This window comes from Magnolia sinica, chromosome 18 (genome assembly GCF_029962835.1).
Source record: "Magnolia sinica isolate HGM2019 chromosome 18, MsV1, whole genome shotgun sequence".
NCBI classification, from domain to species: domain Eukaryota; kingdom Viridiplantae; phylum Streptophyta; class Magnoliopsida; order Magnoliales; family Magnoliaceae; genus Magnolia; species Magnolia sinica.
The window spans coordinates 26,789,598-26,806,762 of record NC_080590.1 but is presented as its reverse complement, the minus strand read 5'-3'; the positions used below and the strand labels follow the sequence as shown (position 1 = coordinate 26,806,762).

The window sequence follows — 17,165 nt, the reverse complement described above, 5'->3', positions numbered from 1 at the left end:
ATCTGCAGGTTTTTGTGCTGCTGTCTAATCAGGATGACTCTATTCGTTGGTCACTGGTGGGTTCAGGCGTGTTCTGTCTGCTCATTATATAGATCTGTCACAGCCCCTGCAGTGTCCGGAGCTGTTTCTCACACGGGCCCTTTTGTCATCTTACGGAGTTCCTCCAAAAGTTACTGCATTTGGTTGGCTTGTTGGCCGGAACAGAATTCTGATGATAGACAACTTGAGAAAAAGAGGATTGTATCTTCCAAATGTTTTTTCTTTGTATTGGGGTAGAGGAATCAGTGGATTTTTTTTTATTTTTTTATTTTATATTTGTTGCCCTTTCTCCTCGGACATATGGTGGAGTGTTTTGCTGTTGGCTGAAGTGTCATGGGCCATGCCCAATTCTGTGGAACAACTCTATTGTAGTTGGCATGCGGACCTAGGAGGAGCCCTCAGAAAAAGAAAATGGTGAATCCTTCTTCTGGCAGTATTGCGGGCTGTATGGGCAGAAAGAAATAACTGGTGTTTCAGGAACATCATTGTTTCGAAGGCTGGGGTGTTCTCGAGGGTTTTAGTGTTGTTTAGGGATTGGACCCTGTAGTTTTTGTTAACTGGGGTTTTCTTGCCAGGAAGGGGTCTGGTTTTCGTAATTTTCTTTCCTTTTTTTTTTTTTTTTTTTTCTCCATCTTAGTTTGTTTTTTCTTCCCTTTTTTGTTCCCTTTTGTAGTCCGTTCCTTTTTTTTTAACAATAAAATTCTCACCTTAAAAAAAGAGGTTATAAGTCAAAATATCTTTTTTCATCGGTCTACAGAATCAAATGCCGCTTTTCCAATATGATTCTACATTCAAGAAAGGTAACAAGACCATAAATTATTACGTATCCTGGTATGTTTTGAAGGAAATTTTCTTGAAAGACCAGAAAAACAGAAGGAAAGATAAGAATCTTTTAACACTATCATGACATGGTATTACTTGGTGCATATTGATGACAAAAGAATGTTTGATGATTTTTATTTATTTTTTTCTGATTTATTTATATTTTTCATAATTTTCCATTTTTAAAAGAAAATCATAAAAAATCTTACAATTTATGATACATTTGCGATTTGATACGATTCAACCCCCTATAATGATTTGCAATACGATTATGGTTTTGACACCATTGGTTGATTCTGTATTGTAGAATGATTATAATTGTATCAATTGCTGTGCTTATGCTGTTGTCATTGTATACTAATCCCTTCTGCTATGACCAACTGTTTGAGTTTTGTGTGGAGCTTGATTTTATGTCTAATCTAGTATATAGGAGCTGCCATTTATTATTCCTGTAATTATCTCAACCTCAGATAATGTGCTTTACTGTATTCAGGTCCAGGGTATTTATGAAAGTTTTCCTGGAGCTGCACAGAGGATTTGCTTTGCATATGATGTTTATATCCCCACCATTCCGGCATTACGGAAGTATAGTTCTTGCATTCCTCCACTACCTCAAACTAGCAGATCTAACAGTCATGTGTTCTTTGAGAGTACTTACAGCTTCTGTTCATTTTATCTCCAATTTTCAGAGAATATGGTGAACTATTAGTGAGTAGTGGTATGATTGGAGAGGCACTTAAAATTTTTGAGGATCTAGAGCTGTGGGATAATCTAATCTATTGCTACCGGTACTGTGCCATTTACAATTAAGTTGTTGAACTTTTCTGGATGTAGTCCTTCTGAATAGCACTTCTCTTATCTTGGGGGGTTAGTTGTGAATTCTGTTTATTTATTTATTTATTTATAAATACCTTGACAGCCTACTAGGAAAGAAGGCGGCAGCTGTTGAGCTCATCAAGGCACGCTTATGTGATATGCCTCATGATCCAAGGTTATGGTAAGAGATTCAAAATTCTATTAAGCATTTTCTTAATCTGATTTTTTTTCTATAATGCAAATGCATGCATGTATGAATTATAACTTGACATATATATATATATATATATATATATATATATGCAAACATAAATAACAAAATGAAGATCATTCCATTGCGCACAGTTGTATGCCCACCACTTCAAACTTCAGAAGTATTGGCCACCATACTTCGTGTTAGTTGGACACTAGGTTTGAGGAAGATCATTTTCGTTTCTTTTTTTTCTTTTTTATAACTAACATAGGATGACAGGAACCAAGGCTTGGGTAAGTGAATGTTCAAAGTTTCTAGATATTAGATCATGTAGAATTAATATTGAGTATGTGGAAAGGCGTTGCATGGAGTTAACATTGAGCATGTGGAGACGGCTTGCATTAATTTTTTGTAAGAGTTCATGGTTCTTCAATAAGAGTCAAAGAAGCTTTTCATCCTTCTTGGGGGATTTGATGCTGCGATTCGGGTTCAGGAATCTAGAACATACTTGCTGTAACCTTATATGTGAGGTGTTGCTCCTGCTCCAGCTTTAGTACCTAGGCATTCACTCTTCTTGTCGTTTTGAGAAATGCCGCCTATGTAACTCCTATGGTTGCACGAAGCTTGAAGAGAAACGGCAACAAGGGTGTGGAAGAGGGGAAGTGTCTGTTTGAAAATGTTAGCAAGTATAAACAGCTGGAAAGCAATTTGGCTGATGGGAGAAGACTGGAGGAGAAATAGGGCATTTGCAAGGCAGTGATCGACTTTTACTCCAATTTGTTTCTTGATGATGGGTGGGTTAGGCCATGGGTAGAAATCGGATGGTTAAAAAAATTAAACAATCAAGCGGTCCTATTTCAATAAATGAATTTCAACAAGTTGGTGGTTATGAATGCAATTTCATTTTGGACTATCACTTAGCGATGATGGGTTCCACAATTTAATTGGTTTTGTTTGATGCATTGTTGTAATTGGTACAATTTTTGAGTGCCTGTGTATAAAGCATATGCCGCTTGACTATCAAAGAATCCGGTTCCTTGCGCAAGTCCTTGTAAGTTCTACAAGGACTGTACTTGGGGCTACCAGGGTTTGTATATGACATCTGACCTGTCTTGGAGAATCATGAAAGTTGGACTCCCCATAAATCAGGCTGATCCAACCATCGTGATAGCCACTACATGTATTCGGAGGTTTTTCGATGGATGTCCATTGTTTGTGTGGCCCACCTAGTGATTGTATAGGCCTTAATTTTGGGCATCACATTCCCATCATCATGGCATGACCCATGCAATGCACAAGTTGGATGGCATATACCCAACACGGCGGGCCCCACCCAAGAAAACATTGGATAACTGTCCAAAAACATCCAAATTCACGTGGTGGCCGTATGATTGTTGGGTCTGCCTGAATTTTTTTTCTTATGTATGTTTACTAAACATGTCTTTTGGGAATCACTTCTGTAGAAGGATTTTTCAATAAACAATTCCATAAATTTGTTTATTGAGAATTCTACATTTCCTAGAAGCAACACTAAACGGGTCCTCAAAGTAATACGAAATCAATCTGATTGGCAATTAATCATATTTTATTTTCTTCTCCAAATGGGTGGTTTTTGAATGTTCTTTGTCTGTATGCATGCAATGCATTTTGAAAAGATTAGCTAAACATAATTGGCCAAACCTCTTTCTTGAAATTATTACATTAAAGGCTGAGCTACAGTCTTCATGTGTCATAAATTTTCAGCTATTTCTTTTACCAAGTGTGTCTTCTCGTCCATCATTCACACACATAGCTTGTCAAAATTATTACTGTTAACAAAACTAAAAATGTGAAAACAGAAAATTTTTATACTAAGGGCTAGGGCAGTCTTAGTATTAGAACTCCCAGGTGCACAAGGTGCTGCATTGCTTACCCAAAATCCCTTATTTCGAATTGGTTACTTTGCATCCATTATATAGATAGGAGTCCTAACCCAGGTAGCCACCACTATCCGATGTGGGGCAAAACAACAAGGACAATACCATAAGACAACCGAATACAGTTGAGTTTGAATCCCCAACAATTACAATGTAGTATATTTTGAGTTGCATTACAATTTTCATTTCCAGGTGTTCTCTGGGTGATGTTACAAATGATGATGCTTATTATGACAAAGCGTTGGAAGTTTCAAACAATAGGTCTGCTCGAGCTAAGGTGATCTTGATTTTGTATGAGCAACCATGTTTGTACATTTTGTATTATGATTTGAATCCTCACCAACTCTGCTTGATCAACAGCGGTCTCTAGCAAGGAGTGCATACAATAGGGGGGACTACGAGACATCTAAAGTCCTTTGGTATTTCATTTTGAAGCTCAAGTTTGTTATTTGCTTTCTTTTCATAATGGTTTTTAATCCCTATCTTCCCTTGATTTCATTGATTTTTTTTTAATTTTTTTAATGTTTTTTTTTTAAATATTTATTTTATAACAATTTTGCCTTGATGACAACTACCTCAGGGAATCTGCAATGGCTTTGAATTCTTTGTATCCAGATGGGTGGTTTGCTCTTGGCGCTGCTGCATTGAAGGTAATCCACATGTTTTCTCCATGCTTGCATTCTTGATTTCCTAGAGTTAGGCATGGACGCATGGTTATCACTTATTCCATGAATTCAAACACACACATGGCACCTTCAGAACATGCTATTGTTTGACTGCTGCTTGTGTTCTTTTCCAAATGCATGATACAAACGTAGTTGTGCATCTTTTAGAAGCATTGCATGGTGTCTCTAGAATATTGGGAGCTTCTTGCTGAGAATATATGCATACATATTATGTATCTCCTGTGGGAGTTCTGTGCTCTCATTGCCAGTCCCAAGCACAGATAAAGGAGAATGGCCGTGAAACTTTTGCCAAACTTTCATCATGAATCCTGCCAATATGACATTGAAGTGGCGAAACAGGATTCTTGTATCCGACTCCAATTAGTTGGGAAAAGGCTTAGAAGATGATGTCATGATGATGATATATGCATCATCATCATGTAGACATTATCCCAATTAATTGGGGTCAGCTACATGATGATGATGATGATATATGCATGTGTATACAAATATTTTCTCGAAGTATCTATGCACAATATCTTTGACCCTTAGAATGCGAGTCTCAGCTGCAAAAGTAATCGACACATGTAACAATGAGTTTTGCTCTTGGAAATTAGTAGATAACATTAGTTGTTATTTCAAGTTTCAATTGATCCATCAAATTTCTTCGTTGTAGGCTCGGGATATTGATAAAGCACTGGAGGGGTTTACTCGTGCTGTGACACTCGATCCTGAAAATGGAGAGGCTTGGAATAATATTGCTTGCTTGTATGTTCTTGATTTCGATTTTATACTTTGCTTTGTTTAAAAAATATTAAACTTCAAATTTATTATTCAATACACTGAGGATCATTATTCTTTTCTTTTGGATTAGCTGATATCTTGATCTGTGTGGTTGACTTAACACATTGCAATAGTTGTCTGACAAATTAAATTTCCAAAGCAAAGACGCCCCCCTCTGTGTACCTCTCTTTGCAAAGATACCTGTCACTTCAGTACTACAACCTCATTTTTCTTCCAAATCAAAACGTTTCTTGCTTGATTCTGTTCTACATGGCCCAACTATTGGTTGATGTTCATATGCATCTTCTTGTATTTTATTTTTAGTAGCTCACTAGTATCAACCAATGTGAGAAGTTTAACATTAGGGAACGAAATAAGCAGTCTCCTCTCTGACATTATTTTCTTTAGTTGGTCCAATCTGGCTTGGATACATCTTTTCCACTTATACTTTATACTGGGGGGCTTCCTATTCTTTCTCTTGATCAAGAAAAGAAAAAAAAGATACTTTCTTACTTTATAAATATTGCAGGCATATGATCAAGAAAAAGAGCAAGGAAGCTTTTATTGCGTTCAAGGAAGCACTCAAATTCAGGTTTTCACAACTTTCTTCTTTCTGCTTAATGCCACGAGTTTATGAAAATGCTAACTTGGTTGACTATGAATGGTTGACAGGCGGACCAATTGGCAATTATGGGAGAATTATAGCCAAGTTGCCATGGACATTGGCAATTTCAATCAGGTGAAATTGGTATCTGTATTTCAGACGGACCTTTTTTCTTCTTTTGCCCTAACCTGTAGCATCGATGAATAGGATTGTCGTTTCCTTTACAAGATATGAGTGCTCTTTCTTTGATTCTCTGCTTTCCTTGTTATTAGTGGATACTGTTAAATTAAAAAAAAAAAACCCTTGCTTCCACCTCTATAATAATAGTTGTTTGTAATTGTTCAGAGTATCCCGATATTATCAAAATATCCCCAATATTATCCGTATCTCAGCTCAGTGATACCAATAACACTGGTGGTCTCAGAAATTTCAGGTATCGGCGATGTATCGCTAAGTACCGCTAATGTATCGATATAACCAATGTATCGCCACTATTTTTGACTTTGTAGATTCCAAGTGTCTCTGACTCTCTTGTATTGCCAATGGTTTGATATCGCTAATATTTTCGACTATGTAAATTGTAGGTGTCGCTTGTGTCGCCAGTGCATCGGCAATATTTCGATAATATTGCCAATGTAGCAATATTGCCAAATATGTGTTTATTTTAAAAAAATCCATATTGAATTTTTTTTATGGGCGCATGGTTGTATGTGGTGTTCAAATTGTCGACGATAATATCAATTATATTGCAATATTATCGTTATTGCAACATAGGCGATATCAAGACCACAGTCTTTTGTTTCCTTTCCAGTTGTCGACGATTTCTTAGCAAAAAATTGTATTGTCGATATTCTGAAATATCAAAGATGTTTGGATGAAAGGTTGGATGGATAGATGGGATGGATGGGACGGTTGGACTGGTTTCTTATGACAACACATACTTTTAGGCTCCCATTAAACGGAAACTTATTATGTATGTATTCTTTTTGCAATTTTTTTTTTATTCCTAACTATGTGTATTTTAGTACCTCCTGAAGTTTCACTGAAAAATTCCACCGTGATCCATCAACTTAAAAGATGATTTTTCATTGCAGGCACTAGAAGCCACCAAAACAGTATTGGATTTGACAAACAACAAAAGAATAGATGCTGAATTATTGGAAAGGTTAATGGTGGAGATGGAAGTAAGATCATCAAGGCATGATTTGTCATCCACTACAGTTGGAGGTCCTAATTGTGCCATCCAAACTTCTCCAAGTAATTCTTCTGGTGACTCTCTTGACAACTTGCCTCTTGAATCCAGCATGGCAAGATCATGGGAAACTGAGCACTTGATGGATTTGCTTGGGAAAGTTCTGCAGCAGGTATGAACATATTTATTAGGCCAATTTTCTCATCTCTCTCTTTTTTCTTTTTCTTTTTTTCTTTTTTCTTTTTCAGTTGTTTCTGTTTTATCATGGCCTTGAGTATTTTTGTAAAGAACGGATAAATGAAGTTATATTTACTGGTAGAGTTTGTCTATCATACTTAATTATATATTCCTCGTGACCTTTATTACCCCTCATAAATGACGATACCTCCAGTTTTGAAGCTCCCAAAGTAACTTGTGGTTTTCTTTTCTTTCTTTCCTTTTTCTTTTTTCTTTTTTTCTTTTTGGTTTGTTTGTAACCTTTTCACTCACATATGCTTCATTTGGCACATATATTCTCCTTCTTGTTGTAGATTGTTCGGAGTGGTGGGGGAGGAGATATATGGGGTCTGTATGCAAGATGGTACAAAATCAAAGGGGATCTCACAATGTGCTCAGAAGCCCTTCTAAAGCAAGTTAGATCATACCAGGTATCTTCATCAATGCGAAAATAATCTCTGTGATGAGTATTATATTGGCTAATTGTTTTTGGTTCATACTGAGAAATTTTTATAATGCTAATTATTTACAACAGTTTATTTACTGTTTTTTAGTGTATTATTTCTACTAGTACATTTTATCCGGTTGTTTCCAAGAGGTTATGGGTTTATGTACTGGTAAACATTCCTTTCTTGAATTTGGGGTTTTGATTCCATCAGCTCCATTTTGTAATAAACTCATGCATGATTCCTGTATGCTTTTCATTTTGGAGATGGGTAGGGTCTTCTTGATGTGAGGATCCTTTTGCATCTGCTATTTGCTTCAATATGTTTCTCAACAAAGAATGTCATTTTGAGTCTTCTATCAATATCTTGATTGAAGTGTGCATCTTTTAGTTAACATATCTTTGCAATTGCTCCTGAAAGCAGTAGATATTTGTGTTATGATATAGAATACTATGACTGGTCCATGTGTATGTGTACTCTGTGCAAGTTGCTAAGAGAATTGTTGTTTCAGGGATCTGATTTGTGGCATAGCGAAGACCGGTTTAAGAAATTTGCACATGCCTCTTTGCAACTTTGCAAGGTATACATGGAAATTGCTTCATCCACTGGTAGCCATCGAGAACTCGCTGCAGCTGAGATGCACCTAAAAAATACAATCAAGCAGGTTGGTGATCAAAACCATTGAGCTAATGGCCCCCATATGACTAATAGAGAACTTCCCTGTAGTGGATGGAGTTTGCACAAGTGGGTCCATATGCTGGTGAGAAAACCTTTTGAGCTATTGGTCCCCATGGTGGATTGGTCATGCCCCCAAATCTCCACAATGGCAACCCTACTCCGTTCTCATATACGCGTCTATATCAGTATCTGTATTTGGGTATCACCAGTTATAATGGTCATTGTTTTGGTCTGTTATAACTTAAGACTCCATGCGAAAAGGGTAGGGTTGTAAATGGGCTCCTGATGGGCTCCTGACCAACCTACCAGCAGCTAGCAGAGGGGAAGCTCTCTCTCTCTCTCTTTCTCTCTTTCTCTCTCATTTGTTACTCAAGTTAATTTATGAATTTTCAGGCTGTGAGATTCTCAGATACGGATGAATTCAGAGATCTTCAAGCCTGCCTTGACCAAATAAAGAAGTAACTCAGAAACCATAAAGAGACGACATGCTGCGTTTGTATATTTCCGGCCTAACAGAAGGGTAAGTTGGAAAGAAAGGAACCACAGAAGTCTTGAAAAATAACAATACGAACTTAGAAGGGAAACCCTGTACTATATATAACGCCAGTGTTTCTGGACAGTTTTTCCCAATCAATTAGTCTCCAAGAGGTAAAACTTTTTGAAATTTAGCAGGAAATTGTTTGGGATTTCAATCTTATGTCAGGATATTTGGGGAATTTTGAAAACGCACGCGCATGCGATGGATGGCTGAGATAATATCACATTTATCAATGAATGGCATGGATTTAGTACGAAAGAAGGCTCTCCTGCATGTAGCCTGCCCCTCTCCGTCCGTGTAGCTCTCTCTCTCTCTCTCTCTCTCTCTCTCTCTCTCTCCACATGGGCATCATCAGCTAGGATTGTTTCATCAATCTGATTTTTGGACGGTTGCTCACTTTCAAACGGTCCCACTATTTAGATGGTCTAGTTTGGGCTGATGTGCATGACATGTGGGTCCCGTTGAGGCTATACTTTAATTCGTTTTCGTTTTTTTGTTTCCTTCCTATTTTGAGGTTGGATCCTGTACCACGTTTTTCGATGCATACTGACACCCAATCAAATCATTCAAATTGTGGGACGTGTTGTGGATTAGCGATGTGCATGGTTGGGCATCATGAATTTTAAGGTGGGGTCAGGCCGGAGTAATGGGTTATGAATTGGGTCTGGGCTGGAATTGGAATTCCTGGCCCATTTAGTAAATGGGCTATGAAATGGAACCTACCTAATTTCACCCACCAATTTTTTTTTACCCTTCTTTACACACCACATGGGCACTCGAACCCATGACCTCAATGTTAAAACTCACAACATAGTTTTACCACTAAGCCCTCAGTAGGGACCCACCAAATTGGTCATTGATGGGTTAGGTCAGATGATCCGACTAGACCTATTCCAAGACCCTAAAAATATTTTAAGAAAGTTTAATTTGATTCAATTTGTATATATCTACATATCCACAGGTTGTGCGACTCTTAGGGCCCGTTTGGACGGGTGGATTGGAAGGGATTGAATGGTATTAGGGTGGATGGCATGGATTTCAAGTAATGATGGTGTTGTCCGTGGATTGTCTTAAGATCCATGGGATTGCTATATCGAGTCTGTTTGGCACCATGACGAATCTCTGGATTAAACCTTCCCATCCCTTCTAATCGCTCAAACCAAACACATCCCAGGCATATTTGAACGGATTAGGGTGGATTGGATGGGATTTCATGGTAATGATGGTGTTGTAAGTAGTTGTCTTAACATCCATGGGATTGCTATATCCCAGGATCAAATCACCACGTCTGTTTGGCACGCCTGGCCAATCTCGGGATTTAACATCCAATCCCTTCCAATCCCATCCAATCCACCCGTCCAAACGAGCCCTTAGCCTCGTGTTACATTCTTAAACTTGAGTTAGGTCATGTTGCTCTTAATTCAATCAAATTGGGCGACGCATGTGACTGAGGGCCTAGATCAGGTTTTTGTGTGTGTGAGTAGGATGTGCAGGTGTGCCAGATTCTGCCTGAATCAAGGATTGATTGAATTGTTGATGTCGCCTAAATTGAGATTGACAGATTGGAAATTGGACACATGATCTAGAGTCATCTTAACCACCTAAATTGCACTACATTCAGGTGATTTGTGGAAAGGTTCATGTCTAAACCTTCTGAATGAGTTCTTTTTGCCTTGTGACAATAGATGTGAGTTTACGATTTAAGAACTTTTTCCTTCAGCGTGATTCACCATCAAAGTTCAACAATAAAATGGAGAAAGAAGATATAAAATGAGAATATTCTTCTATCAATGATTTTTATAATAATAGCGCTCATGATTGGCTTAAGGGATGACGATCCATCCATTGCCTAATCAGGACTAAGCTTCGTAGTGGGATGGTCATGATGTGCATGATGATCGTTTGTTCGTTTTTCGGTTGGAACCGGGCCTTGTAGCAAGATGATTGATGGAGGACAGATCTTTGACCATTTATTCGTTACTCGAACGGAGTTAGCCTCTATGGTAAGATGGCCAGTGAGGTGATATCCTATTCGTATTGTTCGGAACCAAGCACGTGACAAGATGGTCATGAATTGACTATTTGTTCGTTGTCTGGTGTGGACCAGACTTGTAGCAAAATGGCCGGTGGAATTACTTAACATGTAGCAAGAAAGCCCCATAACATTCTATTTGAAACTGAGCGATCTTCCTTACGATTTAGCAGAATGTTGTGGATAAAGGGTGGAGAGATGCCAAGAACTAAAAACTAACAGCCTCATATTACAAGCAACAATTGGGTTGAAAATAAACTTAAAATAAAATAGAAATATAAATGTCTAGGTGGACGGATAAAATAAGAGTTGTTTGCCTGTATTGGCATGGTGCCTCGAGCTATTCTTCGATTGGTACTTTTCTAGGCTTATAAAAGGTAGTGGTCTTGCGTGGTCTCCAACATTATGAGAGATGTGGACGTTCGACTGTACAAATCTCATTGATTCTTCCACGTCGGGGTAGTTTATCACGTATGACCATGCGTACAAGAGAGACTCTTGCTCTGTATAGTGTGTTAGCCGACAGTGTGTTAGCCGGAATCTTCGCACCTATGGACTTTCATAGTAAAAAGTTGATGGAGTGTTATGTCATTTGGTTGTAGCATCTTAGAGAGTTACTTTTGACAAAGTTCTAGCATTTAATGCTTGATAGATATTTTCTTTAATAAGATTTTAACATTTAATACTTGGAGATAGAGATATTTACTCTGATAAGACTTTTGCTTTTTACATAGAATACTTTTGATAGATCTCTGACATTAAACTTCCTCAAATGTGTATCTCTAACTACTTTTCGAAGTCATCTACGACGTAAGTGGCATGGCTATCATGTGGAGTCTCCCAAATCATTTGTTTTGGGTATGACAGATCATGTATAAATAATGCTCTTGATCCACAAGTAAGATTTCATCTATCATTAAGCACATAGTGCCAATACACAATGGCATCTCATTAGTCCACGTAAGTGCACCAAAAACTAAGTATAAACAAGCTGCGGAGGCTCTAGTTGGGGAAAAGATAATGGGTCGCAACCAGCTCTGGGCTGGAATGCTCATCCCGTTGGGTTTGGGCTAGAATACTTGGCTTGTTTAGTAAACGTTCTAAAAATGTAATCCTTTAAAAGTAATTGGGTCTTGCATGGTTTGAACCCCACATGCTCTATCATATAGGTTACCAATGACCTTTTATTGCTATTGACCATTCATACAATTTTCCTCTACCGGTGACCTCATTCTGTAAAAGATTACCGCATATATTGAAATCCACGATGGACCATGAACTGAATCTTTGATTTTGTGCTGTCAATTGGCTCCGCCAGCTCAGCTGCGCTTGGTTATATGTGACACCAGTCTCATCGAAACTAGAGTCCATATTCCAGACCCATTTACTGTAATGACCTGATCTTAGCCGTAAGATACTAGATTGGCTTTATTTGGCTCCAACATCAAAATCACGGCCATTGAAAGCCTATCTGAACACGATTTCCATGTCTGCCTACCGCTGTCAACAGACTGGGCCTTGTCTATAGGACAGATTTTTAAGTCGCCAGGTCAGCTATATCCAGAATTTTTATTATGGCTGGATCCCAAATTTCCAGATACATCGCACTTTCACTTATTAGGTCGAGGCTGCTACTCGGCTATAAGGCGCATCAAAGAAGAGTGGGGAATCTCTCTCGACTTTTTGGAATTCAACATGCGGAAGTGTTTTCACACCATCAACAGCATAGATCGTCTGCCCAGTGCTTTCCTCGTGCTTCCATACATTCGATGAGCCCTATCGAGATCAGATCCGTTCATTAGGTGGGCCAGATGGGTGCATTAAATGTGGGCTGTCAGTTGTTAATCTTTTTGTACTTTGTGGGCCACAGGTACTTGCATACAACAGTGGGTGTGCTTGGCCCACAAATCAGGCCTTTCCAGTCCTTGGCTGGTCCATGACAGGTACGTGGGACGGTCCATATTCGGTGGTTGACATTATCTATGATGGTGGGCCCATGTTACATCAGATGATCCTATCCGTCTCAAACCATGTAAGGTATTGATACGTGTCACCAAACATCTGAAGGGTGATAGGACACACCTTTTCTCGTGGGAAAAAGGATCTGGTCCTTTAAAGTACACGTCGTGAGTCATCACAAAACTGGGTGGATCTTATCCACCTGTTATCAACGCAGGGGAAGTTGAAGTGGGTCCCGCTTGCTTTGACATTATGAAAGATGATACGGCTCAAATCACCGTCCAATCTCTTGATGAGACAGCTGATTGGACGCAGTCATCACAAGGGCAACATACGTGGGTGTTTTGGAAATCATCAAGTGGGGCCCACTTGCCATCGCCATCAAAACCCTCTGGTGAATCCACGTGTAAAATGGAGAGGCAATGGGACAAGATGCCTACCACTACCAGCGTGAAAGCTCCTTCTCAAAGTTGGTGGAATACGTTGAATGATCCTCCTGCCATAACATGTGCAAACGTGGCATACGTGTGTGAGATCCAGCCGTTCATCTGAAGCTCCACGGCATGCCGTGTATCTACAGGTACAAAAGCCTGGGTGTTTCAATCACCAGGTGGGCCAGTGGTGTACAGACTCTTTTCGCACGTGCAGGATGGCTGAGTGAGTATAGAGCCCATCTTTCATTTTTCTGCGAGATGGCACAACTTGCTGTGATGATCAGCTGATCAGAATCGTCCATCTGCTGGGCGCTACCATGATGGATGGGCCACATTCAAAAGTCATGATAACTTGATGATCCTGATCATCACCATCGGCATTGGAACGAATGGTTGAAAGTAAAATACGGTTCTCATCCAATGGCAAAATGTCCAATTTTTCTGTGGGATCATCCATTCAGCGTGCAGGTCCCATCCAGGTAACCCACAGCAGATGGATGGTTCGATGATCAGACCGGGAGGTATGTATGTCATCCAACCTGTCTAGTGGGATTGCCCCCACCTTAAGAGTTGGACGTCTCAAAAATCATGCCATCCAACCATTATGAAGGTGCCCACGTGTTTTCGAACGTTTTTCGATGCCATTGTTTTCTATAGTTGGGGCCACCTTATTTTATATACGCCATCCTATTCGTGCATTACACGAGTCCATCTGATGAATCGATGCCCAAAAATAAAGCTTGCCAGATCCTTTGCTGAGCCCCACCATAGGAAGAGATAGATTGCGGAATCGGCGAGGCTGTGGTCGTGGTCAACCTTGATATATATGTCGTACATCCAGATTGTTTATCAATTTTGCCGATCATTAATGATACGAATCTAAAACGAAGCAGATCCAAATATCAAGTATGCAGGAAACAGTTCAAATTGAATGCCCACCGTTAAAAACTTCCTGTGGCTCACCATAATATTTATTTTCCATCCAGGGACAAAAATAAAAGGAAAACACAAATATCAAATTGATTCAAAACTTTTGTGGTTTACATGAAGTTTTTTAATGTTGGACATTTAAACACCATTGTTTACTGTAGTGTGGTCTACTTGAGATTTGGATCTTTTTAAATTTTGGTCACATTTTTTTGAATGACATGGAAAAAGGATGAATAACGTGGATATACAACACATACATTAAGGTAACCCTACGGCCATGGCCTCATCGAATCCACCATGAGAAAGGGCCATGCCATAAACACATGCTATCGAGTAAACATGCAACATTCGTTAGAAACAGCTTGTTCAGGTAGGAAATGGACTGCGTGCTCAGTACGCTTAAGGGCGTGTTTGGATCGCAGGCCTAGAATGTACAGTATTGTTTTATTTTAAAATATTACATTAACGCATGTTTGAATCGAATTTGAAATCCGATATACACTCGCCGCCCTAAGTACGTCTCTAAACAGAAACGGATGGGCACGCGTCACTGCTCTTACGTCTTCTCATATCGGGCAGTACAACCGACTTCATTGTGTTGCAAACCAGGTTGGAAGAAAAAAAATCCCCTTTCCTATGGTGTCTTGAGAGACCATTGCGTGAGTGCATATCTTCTTCTCTTTTCTCCGTTTATCTGTCAATCTATGAAAGAGGAAATCGTGCCTCTCCGTTTGAATCTGGGACGTCAGCCGGGATGTACGCCCATCCGTCTTTGACCAGACGAAGATGCAATGAACTGTTGTGCTGCTTCATCGTGATAAAAATCGATATTCTTCTCCCGTATACCCATCATTCTCACAGACTCAGAAAGAGCAGGTAATGTATTTTACATGGTTTGCAGTATCTCAACTATAGTCCGATCACTGTTTTTACATGATAGCATGCATTCTATGTCTTCTGGATATACATTCTCTTCATGCACCTTCTGTTGTTGGAGCAGTCGATTAGGGCTGTGGAGACAGTTCTCTTTTGTACCCTAGGAAGAGTCGAAAGTATGCAATACACCTGAAAGATAATATTCTTCAGAAGGAAATCTTTATTTTTAAACTGTGTATCAGAAGAGTATCCGGGAGATGGATTCACCTCCTGACACCTTCGACATAACTTATGCATGTCATAGAGTGTGTGAGTAGATGAACTCCACCGACCGAAATTAACTTCATTTCTTGGTTGCCTATAAAAGACAATTCTGTCTTCTATATTCTTCCACGAAATGTAATAGAGAAGAGAGAACTAAGTTCTGAAAATTTTCTGAACTGCATCTATAACATCCAGAGGGTATTTCATTGTCGAAGGTAATATTCCATCTTCTTTCTTACATGATTTAAATTGCATGGATCTCGTTTTCACATATGGCTAATAGGATGCATCTTCCGCTGAAACTCTGTATTGATTGTATCCACTGTATTATTTGGAGATGTTCATTTCCTGTGATATATCTCTAAAGGATCAACAACTAATATCACATTTTGTATACTATATTTGATAAATACACCTTTATCATTTTAACTCTGTACTCAGATGATTGTTCGATATAGTAGTATTTGGAGATGTTCATTGGAGATGTATCATGTGTTATATATGAGACTTGACTGTAATATGTTGAACTGTTAAATATAATTTACATATTTAATTTTGTCTGAAGAATCCATATACATTGAAATCAACTCATCTTTCTGTGTACCTGAATTCTAATATGTATTAATTATGTTATACTGTCATTTGCACTAATAAATAGAAAATCTTGAAAAGAATAACAGGTGACAGACCCTTCTGTCTTACGGGGTCTGATAGTGGCGAATCTAGCTGTGATCAGTCCTCCAGTAGTGAATAGAATGAAAACGAAGTAGTAGCTGTATTAACGGCGATTGCAGCGTCTGCGTGTGTCATGGGAGCTGTCGAATATTATCGATGTTATTGTATAAAGGCTATGCCTAGAGGTGGTAATATAGAGAGGAATAGATTCATAGATGGAATCATAAAGAAAAGTGATGCTGAGTGCCTAGCACAGCTAAGAATGAGTCGGGATAAGTTCTTCAAATTGTGCTCTCTAATTAGAGATAGAAATTTACTTTCAGATTCAAAGAGGTGTAGCTTAGAGGAACATGTGGTATTGTTTCTTCACACTATCGGTCATAATGTGCGAAATCGTGTCATTGGTCATCGTTTTTCAAGGTCTGGTGAAACAGTCAGTTGTTATTTTCATAAAGTTGTTGATGCTGTAATTGGACTGTATCCCGAATATGTAAAGTTCTCAGGTTTACATACTTCGAAAGAGATATCCGATAATCCTATGTAGTCCCCATACTTTCAGGTAAAACAATTCTTATTTCATAAATAAATTAAATGGACTGTGTACTAAACAGTAATTAATAACGTAAAATTCGTAATAAATTTCTTATAGGATTGTATTAGGGTACTTGATGGGACTCATATCCCTGCATATTTGGCCAAGGAAGACAGCGCCACCTTTCGAAATCGGAAATATTTTTTGTCTCAGAATGTAATGACAACTTGTACGTTTGATATGAAATTTGTATATGTGCTTACGGGTTGGGATGGTTCGGCCTCTAATACTCGTGTTTTGCAGAATGCGTTAACCCGTTGACCAGATTGTTTCCTTGTTCCTCATCGTAAATACAGATTGTTGTTATTTCCTTAAAGAGTAAGACAATGGCAAATGTCATATCCTTAATATACATAACTTGGTTGTGTAGGGAAATACTATGTGGTTGATGTGGGATATGCGCATTCTCCTGGGTTTATAGCACCTTATCGAGGTGTCAAATATCATTTGAATGAGTATCGTAAAGGACGAAAGCCTGCTAATAAGAAAGAACTC

General features: G+C 38.7%; 1 protein-coding gene across 4 annotated transcripts in view; it reads left to right on the top strand.

Annotated features, from left to right (window-relative positions):
* Positions 1–9,169, top strand: part of LOC131232476 (uncharacterized) — a 40,400-nt gene extending 31,231 nt beyond the window's left edge. For 2 of the 4 annotated variants that reach the window (XM_058228734.1, XM_058228733.1), the window contains 13 exons: positions 1,355–1,446; positions 1,551–1,649; positions 1,781–1,858; positions 3,979–4,063; positions 4,147–4,205; positions 4,367–4,436; positions 5,128–5,219; positions 5,764–5,826; positions 5,907–5,973; positions 6,933–7,202; positions 7,561–7,677; positions 8,204–8,356; positions 8,764–9,169. In XM_058228734.1, the coding sequence (XP_058084717.1) occupies positions 1,355–1,446; positions 1,551–1,649; positions 1,781–1,858; positions 3,979–4,063; positions 4,147–4,205; positions 4,367–4,436; positions 5,128–5,219; positions 5,764–5,826; positions 5,907–5,973; positions 6,933–7,202; positions 7,561–7,677; positions 8,204–8,356; positions 8,764–8,832 (1,314 nt within the window). In that variant the 3' untranslated portion in view covers positions 8,833–9,169. Of the gene's footprint in view, positions 1–1,354; positions 1,447–1,550; positions 1,650–1,780; positions 1,859–3,978; positions 4,064–4,146; positions 4,206–4,366; positions 4,437–5,127; positions 5,220–5,763; positions 5,827–5,906; positions 5,974–6,719; positions 6,812–6,932; positions 7,203–7,560; positions 7,678–8,203; positions 8,453–8,763 lie in introns of those variants that run through there. The other 2 variants (XR_009164861.1, XM_058228735.1) reach the window with 2 other exon arrangements.
* Positions 9,170–17,165: the final 7,996 nt, after the last annotated feature.